We start from the raw sequence: 23,369 nt of genomic DNA on the forward strand, positions 1-23,369 counted from the left end.
TCGAGCTGCGTATCTCCTTTGGCTTTGCGTAGCTCAGTGTTGTATTCAGTGAGGGATGCTTTATAGACCAAATTCCGTTGGATGAATTCTGTAATGGAAACTAATTTAATGTTTCTGTTGAACAGAATCGTAGTCCTAGGATTTGACTGTTGGTTGCAAAAAATCAACTTACCATTTAGGTTGGGTCAGCCTATATAGGCTTAGTTTGGGACCTATACACACTTTATTTATCTTGGCAAATTTCCTAACAACGAAATTCGTCATGGTTTACGTTTTTACTACCTGAGAGGTAAAAATGTAACGAAGGCGGCCAAAAAAAATTTGTGAAGTTTATGGGCCCGATACTGTAACGATTCGCACAGCACAGCGTTGGTTTGATCGATTTCGTTCTGGTGTAGTGCTGTAGTGGCTGTACACCCCGTACTGGTAGGCCAATTGTCATAGAAACCGATAAAATCGTGGAAATCATCCAAGCAGACCGGCATGTGAATATTCGCTCGATTGGCCAGGAACTGGGTATAGACCATGAAACTGTTTGGAACCATTTGCAGAAGATTGGATTCCAAAAAAAAAGCTGGGTGTTTGGGTGCCACACGAGTTGACGCAAAAAAAACCACTTAGACCGAATCAACGCCTGCGATGCACTGCTGAAACGGAACGAACTCGACCCATTTTTGAAGCAGATGGTGACTTATGATGAAAAGTGGATCACTTACGACAACGGCTGCTCAACTATGGCCAGACCCTCAATTCGGTTCTCTATTGTGAGCAGCTCGACCGTTTGAAGCAGGCGATTGACCATAAGCGATTCAATAGGAATGGTGTTGTTTCCACCAGGACAACGCTCGGCCTTACACATCTTTGATGACCCGCCAGAAGCTACGGGAGCTCGGATGGGATGTCCTTTCGCACCCACCGTATAGTCCTGACCTGAAACCGAGTGATTGCCATCTCTTGCGGTCCATGCAAAAGGCTCTTGGTGATACTAAGTTGGCCTCAAAGGAGGCTTGCGAAAACTGGCTGTCCGAGTTTTTGCAAATAAGGAGGGGGGGGTGGTTATTAAGGGGGAATAATGAAGTTGCCTTCTAAATTGCAACAAGTTTGCGAACAAAATGGCGCATATTTGACCTAAATCGGATAATTCAAAGTATGTTAAATGAAGCGTCAAATTTCGATCAAAAATATGACATTTCTTTTTCCCCAACCCAATTATTTCGACGAACATTTAGCAAACATATCGATCTACCGTAAACCAGCAAGCATTGACATTTCATTTGCCGATGTTCTTGAAAATGTTGCCGAAAACTTGTAGAATATTTCGCTGAATTTATCAGCTGTTGAGTTCTCGGCAATAAAATCTAAAAGTGTAGGCAACAGAAGCGCGACTTACACGTTTTGGCGGATTGCGACTGGTCAGGCTGCCGTTACTCTTCTTTCAATTTTTAGGCGGAACCTCCTTCACTGTCCTTGAATTGCAATGTGCAGGTGGTAGCGGCGGACATGCTTGTGGCCTACAGCGTCTCCTTAAAAGTTACTCCTGACATCCTCGGTTCTGTCTGTTGCGTGCGGCCTTGTAGGGCTGCTAGTCATGGAGCTTGTTAACTTCATTTGTTCCGGCAAAGTAAGGTTGCCGGGGCTCGGATTTGAAATTTGTTGATTTTTATTAATTGAGTTCGTTTTTGATCTCACGAGTTTGCCAAGAAAGAAAGGTCAGCTGCGTGACACGAGCACCCGAGGCAGTAAGGCTATAGTACTGTGGAGAGTGCTAGGTATTCCATAGGCTGCGTTAGCGGCTGGGAGTTTGTTTAGCCACCCTTCTTCCATTCATCTCTCGGCATGGGTCGCATTCAAGGTTGTTAATCGATAATTTATCATAAACGTCGATAACGATACCGTCTGTTATCGTTATCGACGATGACGCTTACGTCTTCAGACATTATCGTCATTGTCAATGACGATAGCTACTGGACGGTATCGAATTAATAACGTTTGTTTATTACTAACCACTGACCATAAAAAACGGCTATATTCGATGCATGTTATTTAAAAAAATTCATAACTTTTGAACCAGTTGATCGATTTTCGATCTTTTTGGGTCAAATTAAAGGTAATTACGTCTAATTATTAGAAAAAATATCAAAAAATAAATCTGGGTGCTTTTTTATGCATAATGTATAAAATTATTGAAATTTTCGTCTTGTTTTTAAATTGAATTTACTCAAATTCAAAAAATAACATATTTTTAAAAATTCCTCCGTTTATAGAGTCAGGTATGCCCTTCAGAATGAGACCAAAAGATATTGTTTATGTTTGTCCCAAAATGAATGACATACAAATGAAAAACGCATATTTTTTGATGAAAAATATTAATAACTTTGAGTAAAATTGAGATATTTACGATATCAGCATTGCAAATTGTTTCTCTTGAAAAGCTCTAAAAGTCGTTCAAAGACAGTTTTGAGATGAAACTTGAAATAAAAAAAACAGGCCGGTTGTTTGCAAAGCCACGACCGCAAGGTTGAAGTAGAATACTTTTACAAGAAAGATAACCCGGCTGCTTGTGTGTCAGTCATTTTTTCTAGTAAATAAACGTTGACTTATCAGATCAATCGAATTTTGCGCTTCAACGAGGATTGACCATTTTCAATAATATAGTATGTTGCCTGTCATGGTTGGGGCTTGACAATTTTTAAATTTTGAGATGAAATTTTCTCGGATGTCGTGCTCATGACAGAAGGAAAAGATAATTCAGTACGTTCTGAGACACGGAAATAAAGTAAAATTTATAACTTCTACAAATTTAAAAATGTAAATTAACTCAAGAGAAAACATTAACGCTTTAATCATCAGGTTTTTATTTCATCCTGAAAAGGACAATTTGTTGTTCAATTTAGTATCGGATAAGATGCCGATTACATCTGTGCGTTATCACTGACAGTGCGAACAAAGTATTTGTTGTGATGAAGTAAACAATGAAATGCTGATATAGCACTCAAAACTAGACGGCTCACGTGTTGTCAAAATGAGTCAACTTTTCATTGAATGCATTTACTAGTGCCCACTATTGCACAGAGACTGCATTTCACTCAAGTGCCTCACTGCATCAGCCGCTATCGATGCTAAGATCCGCTGCAACTAGTGCGCTATCCATAGCCATGCCACAGTTGTGGCCGCTATACGCTGCCATTGGTATCCACTGTCCCTGCATCAGCTGGCCCAGCTGCTATCGTTGTTGGAATCCGCTGCAACTAGTGCGCTATCCATTGCTACGCCACAGCTGTGGCCGCTTTCCGCCATCGCTGGTATCCACTGTGCTGCTAGTAAACAAATGCTGCTGCTAAGGGAGAACGACTGCTGTTGTCACTGTCTAGAACTATTATGAGCGGCTTCGGCTGAAACAGGCTCTTTTATAGGCCAAATAGCATGTTTAAAATTGCAAGGTATAAGATTCTGACGACCGTGCTTGGGAAGCAATCATATAACGACCAATCAGAAAGTTGAATATTTCGTTTTGACAAGGCTTGACTATTTTCAATAGTACAATAGTGTGAGTAATAAAATTACGATTATCTTCATTTGGGAAAAATCTTAGAAGATTTTCCAATCTATTGCTGCAAGAACGAAGGAAATCCATCGAATACTAACCGATTTATCAGTCTTTGAATTTGGACATATTTTTCAATTTTTTCGGTTTTAGATTTTCATTTCACATCCCTATGTAGCCGAACTTCCTGAGAGAAGTATTCTACTTCAAAAGTTAGAGCGTAAAATATGTTTTTTCAATATAAATCAGTAGTTTTCAAAGACAGAGAAAAACTTATTTTTACAAAGTTACTTAAAATTATTGGAGCTATAACATTGTAGAACAAATTTTTCTTCTATCTACAAAGATAAAAAAGTTAGATACTTGATTGCATCGAAAATGTTGGTCACACTAATTTTTGATAATCTTTCAATGAGCGCTTTATCATATGTAACAACTTTGTAGCAGAAAGTTTTTATCTAAAATGTAGCTCTATAGCAACATTTCTAGATCCAAATTTCCCCCTGAATTCGGTTTCTGGACCATTGTGCATTGTGCACTGCAATACTATCTTTTGCTTCATTAGATATATCATTTAGATGCATTTTAAATGCAAATATGACAATGCTACATACCTTACTATTCGAATTTATGCTTCAAAAAGCACCTCATAAGTTAAAAGAATCAAAACAGACATTTATTTTCCTGATGAGAAGCGAAACATAAACAAATAAGTAAAAGTTTCTTCCTGTTGCCTAATGATTGAACTACACAATATGGTAACCTTAGTAAGGCTGCATGACAGAAAAATAAAACACTACGAATACTCAAGAAGTAAATACGAACTGGAACAATCAACAACGACCTACACGTTGAAATAAGGACGACGACTGGATGATCGGTACATGGAACTATAAATCGTGGGTAGCGACCGGATCCTACTGAATCAGCTAGAACCCCGCCACTTCGAAATCGTTGCGCTCCAGGAACTTTACCGGAAAGTAGAAAAGATACAGAGGATTTGTGGACGCAAGGCCAGAGCTGTGGCACCAAAAACGAGCTGGGCTCCGGTTTTATATTATTTGAATCACTTTAAAACGATTTCTCAAGAGAGCGTCGCAATTGAATACGCGTCACCTTAGAAAGAACCGCCTCTATCGAGGTGCGTTTGCTTTCTTGAGGATATACGGGATAAAAAGTGAACATCTATATAGGACCTGAATGCTTCGGGTTGTAGATGATTTTCGCGAGCGTCAAGACAGGAAAGATACTCAAGGTTCGTTCGTCTTCGTGGTGAGTGAACTTCGCGATCAACATCGTTCGATTCCGTCAAATACCACGGAGACATGATAACACAAACATTCCTTTCCGCCACAGTCGTAGAGATTTAGAAATAAACTTGGTCTCAGTCTGACCGTTTACCTGGCGCCACTCGCATTGATTCGGGGTGTTTGAAACTTAAGATATTGATCGCTCGCCTCCGTGATAAGTTAATGTCGCGCGCAACATCGTTCGATTTTGTCACTTACCACGGTGACCAAACCCTACCGTTCCGTCGCAGTCGTGGAGATGCAGAGGTAGACTCGGTCTCCGACAAAAACGACTGTTACACTTCTTTCCTTACAACATCCTTCCTCACTCTTACGATCGTAAGTACGTGGCCGGCGCCGTTATAGATTTATTCAAAGCGGTAACTACTGGATTGTTGTACAATAAAGATGGCAAACTAATCCCAAATTGCCATATACGTGCTTCCTTGTGCAACTTCACTAGCTCAGATCGATCACGGAGGAGCAACTACGAAATGTGCGGTCGTCAAGCTCAAGCTCCAAACTCTCAAGAGACCGTCGTAATAGAGTAATGTCGTAATAGAACGAATAATTTTTATGTATGTAAAACAGAAGGGACCATTGAGAATGTCGCAATAGAGAGATTTGTCATAACAAAAAAATCGTTATAAAGAGATTCAACTGTAGTGTGATAGCGACAGCTTGTATGTTGAAAATAAAAGGCCGTTTCAACGTCACAACATCCTCAACGTGCACTGGTCACGACGAGAGACAGTTGGCCTCCAACATACAGTAGCGCGCGCTAGCCTGTGGGGCTAATAGCGATCTCGATCAACTAGATTAGTTGAGAAAATTTGTTATCGATATTGTTTTTGGCACATTTTGCATGTGTTAGATAAGTACAACGATACACCGTGGCCCAGTGCTGAATCGAGAAAATTTCCAGTTCGAAAAGATCCTCGACCTGGTCGGGAATCGAACCCGACATCACAACCGTGTGGGAGAGCTGTCCGATCGAGGAGCCACCTTGGAGTAATACTCGATTTTTTCCAACTTTAAACAATCTATAGACTATAGTGTCATACGTGGTTCTTAGTTGGAAGTCTTTCGGTTTGACAAATACTTCCAGGATGTGCTTGAATGATCTATATTGCGTTTAGTACAGCCAACGCTCGATTTTTCAGCCGTTGTATGGGCGCCATGTTACCAAAATGAAATCAAAAGTTCGTCTGTTTTGCGCTATGTCATTTGCCGTGGCATGACCGATATAACCTTCCCAGTCATACAGGGCCCTGCGGGCAACCCATCTTGGCTCACTCAACATCACAAGAGATGTCGATAATGCTTGCTTTATCAGCAACTTGCTAACTTCTAATATTGATTGCTACGAGCTTGTCATTGAACACCCACAGACGTCACATTTCTAAATACAGGCAGATCCAGAATGAGTTAAAGAATGCACGAATCGAGGCGGGTGATTTCCACAAGATCAGATCAGCTTCTGGATTTCGCTGATAACATCATAGCACGTAGCTTTCCGACGGCGGAGGAAACCTACGCCCGACTGAAAGCCGAAGCCTGATGAATCGGACCGCGGATAAGCGAGATACATGCAAGCGAGATTCTTGATGAACAACATCAACCTAGCAGGCGACCTAGAAGTGGTCGACGAGCTCGTGTATTTGGTGACACAGGTGACCACCGACCACAAAGAGATTCAGAAACGCATCCAGGCTGAAATTGGGCATACTTTTCACTTCGGAAGACACTTGGATCGAATCGAGTATGACGATGCAAAAACTTGACGCTGTACAAAACGTACCGGAAGCCATATACGGAATCCAGACAACAATGCTTCTCGAAGAGGATCTGAACGCTCCTGGAGTTTTCGAGCGGAAGGTGATGCTGAGTACAAATGAACGATGTAGAATGGTGGAGGCGTATGAACCATGAGCTGTACGCGCTGCTTAAAAAGAACTCAATTGCACATTTGAGCCGTTGCGGAACAGAGTGGTCTATGTGCCATCGAGCAAACTGTTCAGGAAAAGCAATTTTCGAAAAATCTCTGAATAAAATTCTGTTCAACGAATTCCTTCAAACAAAATATTCTAATATAAAGGTTATGAAGTGGTTTAACATTGGGATACATAAAATTAACAGTTTCTTTGCGAAATCGGTGATTTTATCTCACCAATGTACATAAACTACTCTGACTTCATATATATATTCACTGGAATCCTCGAATTGTTTCGGAACAGAGTGGTCTATGTACACAAACCTGGTAAATGACAATGAAAATGACGGTAACTCGTATAAAATGGCTAGTGTCACATGTTATATGCAGTGGTGGGCACCATTCCGCTAATTCGATAATTAGCGACGCTAAAATTCAGTTAGCGGTTTCGCTAATTTTTGAGCTAGTTAGCGAAACTGTTAGCGTCGCTAAAATTTTGGCCTTCGAAACGCTAATCACTAATTCGCTAAATTTTGTAGAGAAGCGACAATAGAAATATTTAGAAAAACTGTGGATTGCTGATGGCGTACGTAAATTGATTCGAAAGATGAACATACTTTACTGCGAAAGTTACTTTTGTCAGTTTTTTTACCCTAGAATGGAGTTCCAGTTGTCGTACAAGCCACAGGAGCATTTTGAAGAACAAGCACAAGGTCTAGATTAAATTTTCGGCACACCAAGAACTTTGGTAAATTGAAATGCGCTTGAAATTATGACAACTTTGGTTCTACTTTTTCGATTCAGATAATAATTGAATTTTTATGAAAACATTCCTAAGAGTATCTATTTTCAATGCAAGCTAAATAACTTTTGTTATTCTTGTTTTTACGAAATCAAATATGAATACCGTTTCGTGAACCTCTTATTGTAAATTTTTAGCTTTAAAAAGTAATTGTTTTCGTTTGTTTAACCAAAAAAGATCAAAGTGGTCCAAATCTTACAAAACACGAGCAATAAATTAGAGATGAGCGGGTTTCGGGTTTTCAAACCCGAAACCCGAGCCCCGCATCGTACCCGTCGGGTTCGGGTTTGTAAATTTTTGAAAGTGTCGGGTTCGGGTTTAAAAATTTTTGAATGTGTTTAGGTCTGAAAACCCGAAACCCGACTATATCAAATAATCATTTTTGTAAGATGATGATGTCTAATTTCATGCAACTGCAAAAACACTAGCATTTCAATACCATTCAAGGCCCAACGCTTCAGGGCAGCCTCAAATTGGTACAAAAAATCTACCCCTCAAAAAAAAATCTCGGGTTCGGGTTTCACAAAAATAAAATTTTCGGGTTCGGGTTTGATCGACAAAAAAAGTTTCGGGTTCGGGTTTCAACCGAAAAAAAAAAAATTCGGGTACGGGTTTTAAAAATGCCAAACCCGACCATCTCTACAATAAATATAGCGATATGAATATTTACATATTAAAAAGTTAGCGATTAGCGAAAGTTCCGCTAATGTGGGATTAGCGTCTAGCGATTATCGAGGTAAATTTTCCGGTTAGCGGCTTAGCGATTAGCGTCGCTAAATTTTCGTTTAGCAACCACTGGTTATATGATCAGAGCCGGATTTAAGGGGGGGCCCAGGGGGCCCGGGCCCCGGGCCCCCACATTTTTGGGGCCCCCACAGAACGAGAAAAAGTTCTTTTCTCTATCAAAAATGAGATTCAATCAAAAGTTCAATTTACAGTAAGAAAATTTTAACAGACCATTTCAATCTGAAACTTTCCTTCAGTGTTATTTTTTCGCGAGCGCCAATATCACAACCACATCCATAAGATTTCACCTTCGATTCTCTTGGAATGACACACATTAACACACCATTTGAATCGAACCAGCGCGCATGGGAAATCAAGCAGGAAAGAAGATAATCCACAAGTTTTTTTAATACATTGCTGTTGATTCCGAAAATAAGTTTACCTATCCGAATCAGGGATACTAGATTTGCGTTGCAAAATGCAGATTTTCAGAGTCCGTGCGCAGATAAGGGTAAGACCGCCCTGCGGGGTAAGACCGCCCACTGTAGTTTTACTACCAAGTTATAAAATAATTGAAAAATTTCTTTAACGTGTCTATCACAGTATAATTACATAACATTTTGCACGTTTTTCTGTTTTGATAGTGCGCGAACGGTCGCAGAAATAATCAAAAACAACCTTTCAGCTGGCAACCAGTCAATGCGCTATTGTTTTGCGGCAACTTAAGGACTTAAGGACTTAAGGTTTTTCAGTCTAAAAATCTATTGTTTTGTTCGTGAATATACGTTTAATCGCTTGCCTGAATCTATCTTCTTTCGGGAATATCGAAGGCCGTGAGTAATCTTGTAATTTTGACTACTTTTTCGGTCAAATATGAATTCGTTCAACTGGGGGTAAAGTCGCCCACTATACAAGGGGTACAACCGCCACGTATCCAACTGCTTGTTGTTTTACTTCAAGACCCAAATGCCTCGACACTACAAAGGGAATATTTACAGGATCAGTAAAGCAACTTCAAGCCACATAAGACATCGATGTTAATCGACCATTTTCGATTTGGTTGAAGCTTTTCTAGTAATATATTTTAACAAGACTTATTTTTGAAAAAAGTTAACCTGTGTGAAAATGGTGTTAATGAACCAAAATAATTTTAGAGCCATGACGGTTTGTTTGATTGGTATGACGTCTCCGGCAGAATTGAAAATAGTAGTTTTTTACTTCCGAAAAAAATACACACTCTAAAAAAATTTAAAGAAAAGATATAAAAATAGAATTAAAAATATATTTTTTTTCAAATTTATTTGAAAAAATATGTTTTTGCCCGTAAAATCTACAAAAGGTAAGCTAAAATTTTATGGTTGTTGGATCATGGAGTAATAGAAATATTAATATCTAAATTTTTGTGAAGAATTTTTTTTTTGGACGGTTTGTTTGGTGTATAGAGTCGTTGATAATTTTGTTCTTCAAAAAAAAAAAACATAGAAAATTGAAAATATAAATAAACGAAAGAATAATTATTAGTATTTTTCTATACATAATAAGTCTTCAAAAGAATCATACAGACAGGTTTAATGAGTTTTAGTTTTTAGCTTAAAGATAGGTATATTATGAATTCAATATCTTGAAAACCCCCAATTCTGAAAAATCTATTTATTTTGAAAACCAAAAAAGTTACCTAAACATTGATCTGAACTTGAATAGTCAGAAAACAAAATAAGTTGAAACTTCGAATTTTTTTTTTCAGATTTTTCACAGTGTATATTTTATTTAAAAAGAAAAAAAAATTACGTCCACAACTTTGTCAGAGACACTATACCGATAAAATCAACCGTTTCGGCCCTAAAAATATTGTTTATCCTCAAAAAATGGTGGGCGATCTTACCCCGCTGGTGGGCGGGCTTACCCCGCATGAAAAAGGTCTGCACATTTTCAATGAATTTTTAAAAATTGAAAAAAAAACTGGAAAATAAACAAAACTATATCAGTTCTTATTTTTTAAATGCGGGTATTGAATAGAAGAACCTCTTAGCGAAGAAAAAATGAAATTGCAGCCGCAACTTTTTTTTCTATAAACAGGATTGCTTAGGGGGCCGTCTTACCCCGCTTACCCCTAGTTTTTTTCCTAGGTTCTGTAGATTATTGCCAGCGTAGCCTTATATTTGCGCAGTCTTTCTCAAATTGTGTGCAAATTTTTGCTTGCGGATCGCATTTTTTTCGAATTGCGGTAGGTTTTTATTTTTCAGATATCAAGAAAAAAATTCCGGATTTCGAGCAGTTGCATACATTTATTTATTTGAGCCTAATGATCTCGAACGCAACTGGAGAAAGGTCTTTATCGAAGATGAAACTGATTGAAAATAGGTTGCGTACGACTATGAAGAGTGAAAGGCTGTCAAACTTAGCATTGTTAAGTTGAGAGTACAATATTCTGAAGGAGCTGAATGTTGATTATTCAATCAATAAGTTCTCTGCAAAAAAAAAACTCGTAAGAAAAAATTCTAGCAAATTTTTGGTAACTTTTCAATGAGAAATAAGTGTTTTGAACTCGTACGATAAAAAAACGGGTTTGTTTTATTCTGGGGCCCCCACTGTAAACTGGGCCCCGGGCCCCCACAATCGTAAATCCGGCTCTGTATATGATACATATAGCATGTCACATGTAAGATGTCACGTGTAACATTACATGTAACACAACATGTTACATATTACATAATATTTTACATGTCACATTTTTCGTGTTACATTACGTGTAACATGTTACATTTTATGTGTGTCATGTACAGAACAAGTGACTTGTTACTTATCACATGTAATATGCTACATGTTACGTGTTACATGTTAGTATTAGAAAGGCCATTCTGTTTCGGACGAAATTTCAACACGATAGAAATCAGCCTTAAAGGTCGATTATTCGAAATTTTTTTAATCTCCCAACATCAGCTTCTTGAGTAGATGCGGTTCATGCAAACAACTCATTTTCGAAACAAATGGTCTTTAGACCACTCTGTTCCGCAACGGCTCAGATGAAAGTCAATAGGCTGTAGTGGGACGGGTACGTCTCGAGGTTGCCGAACAACCCTGTGCCAAAAACCGAATCGCCGCCTCAAGTTCGCTGATTGATTTGGTTTGACAATGCGTAATGTTAACCGAATCAAATCAATTCATTTGATCGCTTCCGATTAGTATCCCGTTGTGGTGCATCGTGCTGTGTCAAGAAGTTGTCGACATGTTGCTCGATGTTGGGCGTCTCATCACCCGCAAGTCTCCCTTGATTTCGTTCAGTAAATTTGAGGCGGCGATTCAGTATTTGGCACAACAGAAATAGTAGCGAAAAATAAGCAAAAACTAAAACTCGACTGTAAAACACGCGTTTTTATTTTCCGAACAAAGTGCAGTGACAAAAAAATTAGGCTAACATAACCAGTTAAGTACCTAAAATATATTTAGTGTCATCCATGTGTGTATATGAAGGCTGAAATATTACAATTGAAAGAGCCTTAAAACTATAATCCAGAAGCTTCTATAAAGGGAGGAGGGCGTCAACGCCTTTTACCACTAGCGAGATCTATGATCCACACATCATACAGTCATCCTTGTTCTCCAGCGAACATACCATCTCAGCCATCCGACGGCTACGGTCGGCTAACGAACTGTTCATCTGTGGAGAATTGTTGGCCGAGGAGGTTGCAGCCTCGCCATTCGTTTTCCTAGGAGTGCTACTAGTTCCGTTCATTTTCGCTGTGAAAGAAGTGTTGGCAGCTCCCGCAACACTACTATTGATGCGTACCGAATCCGCGAGTTTGGTTTTATCTACGGTAAACTGAATGGCACTAGCCGCTGGCTTGGTGCGCAAATAGTACATTCCTGTTTTCAGTCCCATTTTCCATCCGTAAAAGTGGATCGAAGTTAGCTTTCCGTAGTTTGGTTCAGCCACGTGAATGTTGAACGATTGTGACTGATCAATGAAGGCACCGCGGTCGGCAGCCATTTTGATGCTGGTTTTTACCGAAATTTCCCACACGGTCTTGTAGAGCTCACGAATGTGCTTTGGAATTTCTTCGATGTTTTGAATTGAACCGTTGCTAGCGATTATTTTGTTCTTCATGTCTTCGTCCCACAAGTCCAGCTCGGTAAGGTCCTTCAGAAGATGGTGGTTGACGATCTGCAGAAAAAAATCAACTTAAACATTAATCAATTGACTACTTTTTGTAAACCTACCTGGAACTCTCCAGACAGCACTCTCCGGTTGTAGATGTTTGAAGTGTACGGTTCAAACGACTCATTATTACCGAGAATTTGTGCCGTCGAAGCCGTGGGCATAGGAGCTAGAAGCAGTGAATTTCGCACACCATGTTGAGCGATTTTCTCCTTCAAGGCAGCCCAATCCCACAGACTTGTGGGCTCTTTGTTCCACATGTCGTACTGTAAAATTCCTTTGCTGACTGGACATCCGGCGTACGTTTCGTATGTGCCTTTCTTTTCGGCCAATTCGCAGCTAGCCTCTAAAGCGCCGTAATAGATGGTCTCGAATATTTGCTGGTTCAGTAACTGTGCCTCCTCGCTGTCATAGGGATAACGCATTAAAATGCACGCATCGGCCAATCCTTGCACACCGATTCCGATTGGTCGATGGCGCATGTTGGATCGTTGGGCCTCCGGGACCGGATAATAGTTGATGTCGATAATTTTGTTTAGATTTTTGGTAACAGTTTTGGACACTTCTTTCAGTTTCTGGAAGTCGTAGGACTTGTCCGGTTTGACAAACATGTTCAACGCAATCGAGGCAAGGTTGCACACCGCAATCTCATCTTTGGAGGAGAATTCCACAATTTCCGTGCATAGATTGGAGCATTTGATAGTACCAATATTTTGCTGGTTACTTTTGCGGTTGCAAGAATCCTTGTAGAGCATGTAAGGCACACCCGTTTCAACCTGCGACTCGATGATGGCAAACCACAAATCTTGTGCCTTTACTTTACGAATGAAACGACCTTCCTGTTCGTATTTCGTGTACAATTTCTCGAACTCTTCTCCCCAGGTTTCCGCTAGTCCAGGACATTCATGGGGACACATAAGACTCCATTCCTCATTCGCTTCCACCCGCTTCATGAACAAATCCGGAATCCACAACGCGTAGAACATGTCTCTCGCTCGCACATCTTCTGCGCCAGTATTCTTTTTCAGATCAAGAAACTCGAACACATCCCCGTGCCATGGTTCCAAATAGATGGCAAACGCACCCGGTCGCTTGTTGCCACCCTGATCGACATATTTTGCCGTATTATTATAGACTCTGAGCATCGGAATCAGTCCGTTGGAAATTCCGTTGGTTCCTGCGATGTAAGTACCCTTCGCTCTAATGCAGTGCACGTTTAGCCCAATTCCACCAGCCGACTTAGAGATCAGTGCACATTGCTTCAACGTGTCGTAAATTCCTTCGATGCTGTCGTCGCTCATCGTCAGCAGAAAACAGGATGACAACTGTGGACGGCGCGTAGCCGCTGCGAACATAGTCGGTGAAGCGTGTGTAAAGTAGCGTTCCGACAGCAGGTTGTACGTCTCGATAGCAGCGTCGATGTCTTCGCCGTGGATTCCAATAGCAACCCTCATCAGCATGTGCTGTGGTCTTTCAACAATTTTACCCTTAATCTTGAGCAGATAGGACCGCTCCAGCGTTTTGAAACCGAAATAGTTGTAGCCAAAGTCCCGATCGTAGATTATTGCCGAATTCAACCGATCGGCGTTGTCCGTTATAACCTTGTAGTGGAAGTCCGAGATCATAGGAGTTTTCTCCTTCAGATATTCGTTTTCCATGGTGTACAAATCGTGCATTACATCTAGCAGAGAAGTGAAACGAAGAAATTAGTTACTACGCTTCATTATACAACTTTACTTGTTTTACGCAATCTTGTTATTTATTAATAAATACCAGCTAAATACTAAATAAATACCAGCTAAATACTAAAGCAACCGAGAATAACAAACATCCATGCATTTGATTTGTAAATCGATGCTACCTCATTTACAAGAATAAACCAGTAATGTTGATCGGATAATTAGACCGTACACATGAGCAAAGTAACCGCCAATAGAACAGCTGTTTACTGCGAACGAATTAGATAACGGACAGCCTAAACATGAATATTCCTGACTTTCTTACATTATAAGCAGAATCCATCTCTTGTCGTTTTCGTTCTGCATCGATATCCACACTCATTTTGCAACAAAAGCAAGCTAAATTTTCAAAGGTCATATATAGCAATTGATCAACAACTTACCGGAGAAATGCTTCTTCGTTTCCTTGTGCAAATTGGACACTGCCAGACGGGCGGCCAGGATGGCATAGTCCGCGTGTTCCGTTGTTAAAGTCGCGGCTGTTTCCGCAGCCAAATTGTCCAGCTCCTGGGTGGTCACTCCGGAGTACAATCCGTTGATAACTTTCAGTGTGATGGCCACCTAGGGTGCATAGTGGACAAAATGATGAAACGTTGAACACTGATACAGAGGCTAAAGACTAAAGGCTAAACTACATACCGGATCGACGAAGTCCATGTTCAGTCCATAGCAAAGCTTTTGAATTCGTGAAGTGATTTTATCCAGGTGGACCTCTTCCTTGCGACCGTCTGTTCAAAATCGGAATACTACATAAAAGATATTCATCTAAGAAAACTTCCAAGACTTACCTCGCTTGTAGACATACATCTTGTTCGATTTGTGGACCATTTTTGTCCTACAAAATTTAAAGCACACAAACGGTAAACCCTATCTATAAACACAGTCTCAAAGTTTCGACAAGCTTCTCTACTATATAGTTTATTTTTTAAGAAAAATTGCACACTCTGTGATGAATTCGGAAACAAAAGGTCTGTCGCCTTGCAGAAACTTGCGAGAAATGGCAAGATTTGGCAAGTTTTCCCGCAATTTTATATGTCGAAGCGTCGTGCAGATGACAGTTGGAACAGCTGAAAATGAAACTACCTAAGGTCGTGTCAGCGACAATTCACATGTTACGTTCAACCTTTGACTGTTCTTTTCGTTCTTTTGTATTTTTAAAATGCAGATTATGTTTTCTAGTTTCACAAAAATAATGTTGGTTTAAAATTGCTCTGTTGTTGACGTAATTAGTTCTCGTTTATTATTAATACTAAGCGTAAACTATACTTTTTCAATGTTTGGGAATTATTTCCAGTGTAGGTTTGTTTCATTTTCCTCAATAATATGAAATGACATTTCTCTATACTTTTGTTGTGATCCCTATTTCTTAAAATATTTATTAATATTTATTGTACATAGTTTATAACCATTTTACTATGATATTAATTTAATTTGCAAGAAATAATGATATATACTATTATTATTGAAAATGGAAATGTAAGTAATTCCTAATACCACACGTAAACAGTGTTCTTCATACGCAATAATTCCAGCATTAATCCAAACGCGGCCGTTCTCACCAACTTCGAGGTTATGAGTGCACTAAAAAACATGAAAAGCAGCAAAAAGAAACACGGTTTGCGAAATTTAGCAACTATCACGTACGAAACGGTCCAGTATCTGGAAGACACGCCCTGTCGAGAGCAAAGTTCCGAGTCGATAGTAGCTTTTCTCCGAGCAATGAAGCAATTTAATCTAACCAAAAACGAATGTCTGATGATGATCAACGATCCGCCCAGTTCTGCGCTACACATACAGATCATGATCGAAGACTCGGACGAGCGGCTAACTGACGAACAGGTCAATCTGATTATCGAACTCGGCGCAAAACTTCGCACGAGTAGCACCGAGGGGGTGGGTCATCAAGTGGAAGAAAACGAATGAGGTGCGTCTTGATTGAGGACGTGGATGACGACTTGATATTTCCTGTATACAAATAAGTTAAATTGTAAAATAAAAACAAACTAGCCTACGATGCATATGGATATCTCAGCTAGTCGACGACTTAACCTATCGCTTCTGATCTCCCAGATCTTCGATGAAGTCTTCATCTATTTCGGGCCACTTTTCCGGAATCACGTCGAACAAATCATCCTTAACATCCCCCTGAATGACAATCTCGTCGTCACCGGTTACTGACGAACCGCAGGCGAATTTTGTGCCGAAAAACTTCGCAGCCACCTTCAAATCGATGTCGAATGTGCCCATCCCGGTAACAACGGTAACCGACTTCTTCTTACCGCGAGCCGACCGGGACACGCAAATCTTCTTCACGACATCGTCCTTAACCTTCTTAGTTTTCATCATACCCTTTCCGCCTCGCTTTTGCCGTTTCTTGTCCTCCTCGCCGGCATCTTCAGCTGCACCAGCAGCAGATCCACCTGCAGCTCCGCCAGCTGATCTCCCGCTGCCACTTTCGCTTCCACCCAATTTAATACGTTCAAACTCATCCGGGAGATTTTTGGCTAGCCACTGCTTGCATTTCTCGTAGTCTGGATAGTACTCGCAGTATTCCAGGGGCATCGAGCAATTGCCGCAATACTTCACAGCTAGCGGGTATTGAACACCATCTTTGGTACCGATCTGTAGCTTAGCTGGAATTTCGCTGACCATTCTAAACTTTATCTCAATCTACGTTTTTTGTTACAAAATGGATTCAATTGTTTTTCTTGTTAAATTAGTGAAACGCTTTCTTCTTCTTCTTCTTGTTTCTACTTTAAGCCAACTCCTGTCAGCTTCAAAATTAGGGCTAGTAACTTAGACTATATGCCCTGTTATTCCTTTTAACGTCACTATGGACTCTTTTAAGTTTATAGTTCCATTTTAATTTCTTTTAGGAATAATATAACTTCTTTGTATAGGCAAATATTGTTAGTTTTAAATAAATCTGTTAGTTTGTTAAACTTTCCATCGAAGCTAAATTTTGAACGGATTGATTTGTATTGCGGACATATCAGTATGATGTGCTCCGCAGTTTCAATTTGAGCACAGACATTACAATTGGGATCATCAATAATTTTCATTTTCGCTAGCCATTTTTTCGAGTAATCATGTCCTGCCATAGTACGATTCAGAAGTTTCACTTCCTTTCCTTTAAGATCTTTTCCCTTAAACCAAGGTTGTTTTTTGAATGTCGATTGTGTATCGTAGTATGTTCTTCCTTTTTCTTGTGAATACGCTTCATACCATTGTGAAGCTTTCCTCTCTAATTCTTTCTTTATATACATTTGCACGTCTTTAACCAGTAGATGGTTATTTATTGTTGCTTGAGAAGTTTGTCCACATTTTGCGAGGTGGCCGGCGATTTCGTTTCCAGTTATCTGGACGTGACTGGGAATCCACTGAATTATAATATTTCTTTTCCAACATAGTTCAAGTATTTCCGTCAATATTTTTTCTCCGGTTCTCGTTTCTTGTGCGTTTTCTAGCATCGTACATGCTGATTTCGAGTCTGTGTATATTACGTATCCTTCTAAACTATGCGTGTCACTAGGGGTCTTCACATCGAGCTCGTAAACAAATACCCAGCCGTAAAAATACTCACCTCCATTGACGAGTAGTGGAAGATACACAGTTTACGGCTGGGTATTCGTATACGAGCTCGATGTGAAGACCCCTACTATGTTTGAGTGCCAAGTGTATAGCGACTAACTCTGCGGATGTTATACTAGTTTTCCGTAGTAATCTTGCTGAAAGCTTACAATTACTGTTTTCTATGTAAACTCCAACACTGCAAGTTGAGCCAACTTTCGAGGCATCCGTGAATATTCTACCTTTGTTATGGTATTTGCCGTTCATTGCCCAAAGTGCCGCTTGTTTCATTTTCATTGGGATTATCTGCTTTTTTGCGGTGTCCAGGAGATCCAAACATTTATTGATGTCTGCCCTGATGATTCCGTTGAGCGTGACGAGTGGGTAAAGATAATATCACCCCTTTTCTATCAGATCGTCCGCCGCCCCATGTGAAATGGTGCGCGTTGAAATCGCCACCAATCAGTACTTTTCTGTATCCCTTAACAGCTGCGAAAATTTTTCTAGTATCTTCCTCGTAATCAGTTACCGTGATACTCGGGCTCATATAAATTGCTGCAATCACCAATTTCAAGTGTATAATTTCTATCGCCACTACTTGTGTAAGACGTGATACATTTGGCAATGATATGATTTTTTTTTTTTTTTCACATAACATTTATTTGACACGGCACAAATACAATTTAATGTTTAACGGCGCCAATTATATCTGATGACTTAAAAACTAAAGCAAATTTTTTATCCTCGCTGCCGACTACGAGCTGAAATTAAGTCTAACTTAAAACTAGCATGGGATTTCCAATCAGTGTTTTGTTGTTCAATGGTCGTCTGATAATCGTCGAATGGCATGTATGGATTCGTTCTGCTGAGCCACGATGTCGTGAGTTGGGACAGAGGCTCGTAGTCCTTGGGTCCTGGTTCTGTTGTGCGGGGTCTGGTTGCTGGTTTTGTGCTTAAGGTTCAAACGTGTTCTTGTCGTTTTGTTGGGTGTAGACGGAGGGGAACGGGACTAGACTGGGGCGTGGATGGATTTCAGGAAAACGTATATAAGGGACATGTAGGATAGGTCACGGCTCGCCAAGACATCACGAACAGGAACAGCCGGCTGTCTACCCTCGGCCTGCAGGGAAGCTATTAATTTAGACCTGGCGTCACGGTGTACAGGGCATGACCAAACCACATGCTCTATGTCGTGATAACCTTCACCACAGGCACAGATACCACTTTCCCCGAGCCCAACACGACGGAGGAGCGCGTCAAATCTATAGTGATTGGACATAAGCCGGGACATCACGCAAATGAAATCCCGACCTACATCCAACCCCTTGAACCACGGGTTCGTCGATACTTTGGGGATTATGGAATGTAACCACCTTCCCAATTCCCCTCTGGTCCAAGCATTTTGCCAACTGATGATCGTATTCTGACGTACAAGTGCGAAAAATTCATTAAAGGCAATTGGTCTTTCATAAATATCACCGTTTGTTGCGCCCACCTTAGCCAAAGAGTCCGCTTTCTCATTACCCGGTATCGAGCAGTGAGAAGGGACCCACGCTAAGGTAATCTGAGTAGATTTTTCGGATAAAGCACTCAGATGTTCCCGTATTTTCCCCAGGAAATACGGAGAGTGCTTAACATCTTTCATCGATCGGAGAGCCTCAATGGAACTGAGACTGTCCGTAAAGATGAAATAATGGTCCGTGGGCATTTTTTCGATAATCCCTAGGGTGTACTGAATTGCAGCTAATTCTGCGACGTAAACAGAAGCAGGATTATCGAGCTTATGGGAGACGGTTAAATTGTTATTGAAGATACCGAAGCCAGTGGACCCATCAAGAAGTGATCCGTCAGTGTAGTACATATTGTCGCAGTTGATGTTTCGATATTTATTGGAAAAAATTTTAGGGATCTGCTGCACGCGTAAATGATCCGGGATTCCACGAGTTTCTTCTATCATGGATGTATCGAAAAACACAGTAGAATCAGAAGTATTTGATAAGTCGACACGATTTGGAATATTCGAAGAAGGGTTAATATTTTGGGACATGTGATTGAAATACAATGTCATAAAACGGGTTTGAGAATTAAGTTCGATTAACCTTTCAAAATTTTCAATCACGGGACGGTTCAAGACCTCACATTTGATTAGAATACGAGAAGACAGGCTCCAGAAGCGGTTTTTCAATGGTAGTACTCCAGCTAAAACCTCCAAACTCATCGTATGGGTCGACTGCATGCAACCTAAGGCGATACGCAAACAACGATATTGTATTCGCTCCAGTTTGATCAAATGTGTGTTTGCTGCGGAGCGGAAGCAGAAACACCCGTACTCAATAACAGACAGTATCGTTGTTTGGTAAAGCCTTATAAGGTCTCCTGGATGGGCTCCCCACCATTGTCCGGTTATTGTACGAAGAAAATTCACTCTTTGTTGACATTTTTTCATCAGATACCTCACGTGACAACCCCAGGTGCCTTTAGAGTCGAACCAGACACCAAGATATTTGTGTACCAAAACCTGAGAAATCGTTTTACCCATTCATTGTGTTTGAAGCTGAGCAGGTTCATGCTTCCTAGAAAAAACTACTATCTCAGTCTTCTCCGGAGAGAATTCGATACCTAGCTGTAAAGCCCAAGCAGACAAATTGTCCAAGGTATCTTGCAATGGTCCTTGCAAATCGGCAGCTTTGGCTCCTGTAACAGAGATTACACTGTCGTCTGCAAGTTGTCTTATCGTGCATGAATTTGCCAGACATTCGTCGATGTCATTTACATAAAAGTTGTAAAGAAGGGGGCTTAAACATGAGCCCTGGGGAAGACCCATGTAGCTAATGCGAAAAGTTGCCAAATCGCCATGCGTAAAATGCATGTGCTTTTCGGACAACAAGTTGTGCAAAAAATTGTTCAAAATTGGAGAAAATCCTTGTCGGTGAAGTTTACCCGAAAGAATGTCAATAGAAACGGAATCAAAAGCCCCCTTAATGTCCAAGAACGCAGACGCCATTTGTTCTTTACGAGCATACGCCAGCTGAATATCTGTTGAAAGCAACGCAAGACAATCATTCGTCCCTTTGGCACGGCGGAAGCCAAATTGAGTTTCTGATAGTAGACCATTTGATTCGACCCAGTGGTCTAAACGATGGAGTATCATTTTTTCCATCAATTTCCGGATACAGGATAGCATTGCAATCGGCCTATAAGAGTTGTGATTAGAAGCTGGTTTCCCTGGTTTTTGGATGGCGATCACCTTCACTTGCCTCCAATCCTGCGGTACAATGTTTTGCTCCAGGAACTTATTGAACAAGTTCAACAAGCGCCTCTTGGCATTGCCGGGTAGATTCTTCAACAAGTTGAATTTGATTCTATCTAATCCAGGCGCGTTATTGTTACAGGACAGGAGGGCAACTGAAAGTTCTGCCATCGTAAAAGGTGATTCTATCGCGTCGTGGCCCGGAGACGCATCGCGAACAATATTTTGCTCAGGAACAGAGTCCGGACATACTTTCCTGGCAAAATCAAATATCCACCTACTTGAAGACTCCTCGCTTTCGTTGACCGTTACGCGATTCCGCATTCTTCGGGCTGTGTTCCAAAGAGTGCTCATCGATGTCTCCCTCGACGTCTCGTTCACGAACCGACGCCAATATCCACGTTTCTTTGCTTTAGCCAAGCTTTTAAGCTTGGTATCAAGCTCCGAATACCGTAAATAGTCGCCAGGTATACCTCCCGTCTGGTAGGCCTTAAACGCGTCGGATCTTTGCGTGTAGACATCGGAGCACTCTTGGTCCCACCACGGAGTGGGAGGCCGTTCTTTGATCGTTACGCCGGGATATTTCTTCGTTTGGGCTTGCAACGCGGCGTCGAGAATCAAGCCCGCGAGGAGGTTGTATTCTTCAAGTGGTGAATGATGTTGAATCGACTCGACCGCTTTTGAAATCATTTCCTCGTATAACTTCCAATCGACATTTCGTGTGAGGTCATACGGAATGTCAATTGGTCGCATGCGAGTTGACCCGTTAGTAATTGAAATAAGAATAGGCAGATGGTCGCTACCGTGAGGATCGAGGATTACCTTCCATGTGCAATCCAACCGTAGCGACGTCGAACATAAGGATAGATCCAAAGCGCTTGGGCGCGCTGGAGGTTTCGGGATACGTGTCATTTCACCGTTGTTTAAAATAGTCATGTCGAAGTCATCGCAAAGGTTATAGATTAAAGAGGAGCGGTTATCATTGTATGGGGAACCCCAAGCCACGCCATGAGAGTTGAAGTCTCCCAAAATCAAACGTGGCGAGGGAAGAAGTTCTATTAAATCAAAGAGCAGCCGTTGCCCAACCTGTGCTCTGGGGGGAATATATATTGAGGCAATACAAAGCTCTTTACCTTGTATTGTCATTTGACATGCGACAACTTCGATGCCTGAAATCGAGGGGAGGTTAATACGATAGAAAGAATAGCACTTTTTAATCCCTAAAAGTACTCCTCCATATGGGGTGTCTCGATCAAGGCGAATAATATTAAAATCATGGAAGTTGAGATCAATATTTGAAGTAAGCCAAGTTTCACAAAGGGAAAATGCATCGCATTTGTTTTTATTTATCAAAACTTTAAACGAATCAATTTTTGGTAAAATACTTCTACAATTCCACTGTAAGACAGAGATAGAATCCTTCATATACGCAGTTGAATTAGGCATCGAAGGATACAATCGCTGCAAGGAGAGGCCATTGGGCAGTCAACTGCTTCAAAAATGATCTAACTGTTGGGAGGAATGCTGTAAGAAAAATTTTAATTGGATCGGGTACATTGAAAGTTTCAAAAATCCAGTCCACAATGTCAGAAAATTTCACTAATCCAGAGTTTGTTTCATCAACTGGGAGTGTAAAAGGAGCAACTGGGGTTTTAGATGTTCCTGGCAGTGCTGGGAACTCCTTCTGGGACTTTAAATTTGCCAGCCCAGGAGGAGTTTTCTTCGGTTTTTCCGCAGCACTGTTTGGTTTGTTTGTAACCTTCATTTCACTTTGAGAAATCTTAGGACCTTTTCTGGGAAGTTTAGGAGAGGAAACACTTTTCCTCTTTCTAGACTCCCCAGGATTGGCGTAAGATGCTCCCGCTGGTGAATCGTCAGAATCGGTTTCCTCAGAGGGCAACAGATCGAAGGGGTTCGAAGTAACGGGAGAAGTGGTAACGGTCTTCTTCAGCATGTCAGCGTAGGAACGCTTTGAACGCTCTTTGAGAGACCGTTTTATTTTATCCCTGCGCTGCATGTACACCGCACATGTCGAGAGCTCATGCAGATTTTCTCCGCAGTGAATACACTTTTCAGCGTTAACACTGCAAGAATCTTCCGCATGAGACTCCCCACACTTGCCACAACGTGCCTTATTGCAGCAGTAGGCGGCTGTATGGCCTAACTGCTTGCAATTCAGGCAGTTCATGACGCGGGGCACGTAGAGCCTCACAGGGAGACGAACCCGGTGGATCGAGACGTGGCTTGGTAGTGCAGACCCGGCGAACGTAACTCGAAACGAGTCTGACGGAGTGTATACTGTTTTGCCACCGATGATCGATGCTGACCGCAATTGCTTGCAGTCGAGCACCTTTACTTCG

General features: G+C 41.0%; 3 protein-coding genes across 3 annotated transcripts; 1 reads left to right on the plus strand and 2 right to left on the minus strand.

The window, feature by feature from the left end:
- Window positions 1-11,646: 11,646 nt before the first annotated feature.
- Window positions 11,647-15,213, minus strand: LOC129717043 (ribonucleoside-diphosphate reductase large subunit). The gene is made up of 5 exons (XM_055666888.1): window positions 14,978-15,213; window positions 14,829-14,917; window positions 14,573-14,750; window positions 12,513-14,131; window positions 11,647-12,456 (listed from the first exon to the last, which is right to left on the minus strand). The coding sequence occupies exons 1-5, from the start codon at window positions 15,015-15,017 to the stop codon at window positions 11,860-11,862; spliced, it is 2,523 nt and encodes an 840-aa protein (XP_055522863.1). The 5' UTR covers window positions 15,018-15,213; the 3' UTR covers window positions 11,647-11,859.
- A 306-nt stretch (window positions 15,214-15,519) lies between these two features.
- Window positions 15,520-16,207, plus strand: LOC129717054 (DNA-directed RNA polymerase III subunit RPC9). The gene is made up of 2 exons (XM_055666901.1): window positions 15,520-15,665; window positions 15,722-16,207. Exons 1-2 carry the CDS (start codon window positions 15,658-15,660, stop codon window positions 16,110-16,112), a joined length of 399 nt encoding a protein of 132 aa, XP_055522876.1. The 5' UTR covers window positions 15,520-15,657; the 3' UTR covers window positions 16,113-16,207.
- On the minus strand, window positions 16,115-16,951 carry LOC129717048 (density-regulated protein homolog). Its single transcript, XM_055666895.1, has one exon. The coding sequence runs from the start codon at window positions 16,839-16,841 to the stop codon at window positions 16,239-16,241; it is 603 nt and encodes a 200-aa protein (XP_055522870.1). The 5' UTR covers window positions 16,842-16,951; the 3' UTR covers window positions 16,115-16,238.
- Window positions 16,952-23,369: the final 6,418 nt, after the last annotated feature.

This window comes from Wyeomyia smithii, chromosome 1 (assembly GCF_029784165.1).
Source record: "Wyeomyia smithii strain HCP4-BCI-WySm-NY-G18 chromosome 1, ASM2978416v1, whole genome shotgun sequence".
In the NCBI taxonomy this organism is placed as follows: Eukaryota; Metazoa; Arthropoda; class Insecta; order Diptera; family Culicidae; genus Wyeomyia; species Wyeomyia smithii.

Coding starts and splice junctions, on each gene's coding strand:
- LOC129717043 (XM_055666888.1), bottom strand. CDS start 15,017: ATGGTCCACAAATCGAACAAGATGTATGTCTACAAGCGAG. Junction 14,132..14,572: donor AACGAAGAAGCATTTCTCCG/GTAAGTTGTTGA, acceptor CTTCTCTGCTAG/ATGTAATGCACGATTTGTAC. Junction 12,457..12,512: donor TGCTGTCTGGAGAGTTCCAG/GTAGGTTTACAA, acceptor TTTTTTCTGCAG/ATCGTCAACCACCATCTTCT.
- LOC129717048 (XM_055666895.1), bottom strand. CDS start 16,841: ATGGTCAGCGAAATTCCAGCTAAGCTACAGATCGGTACCAAAGATGGT.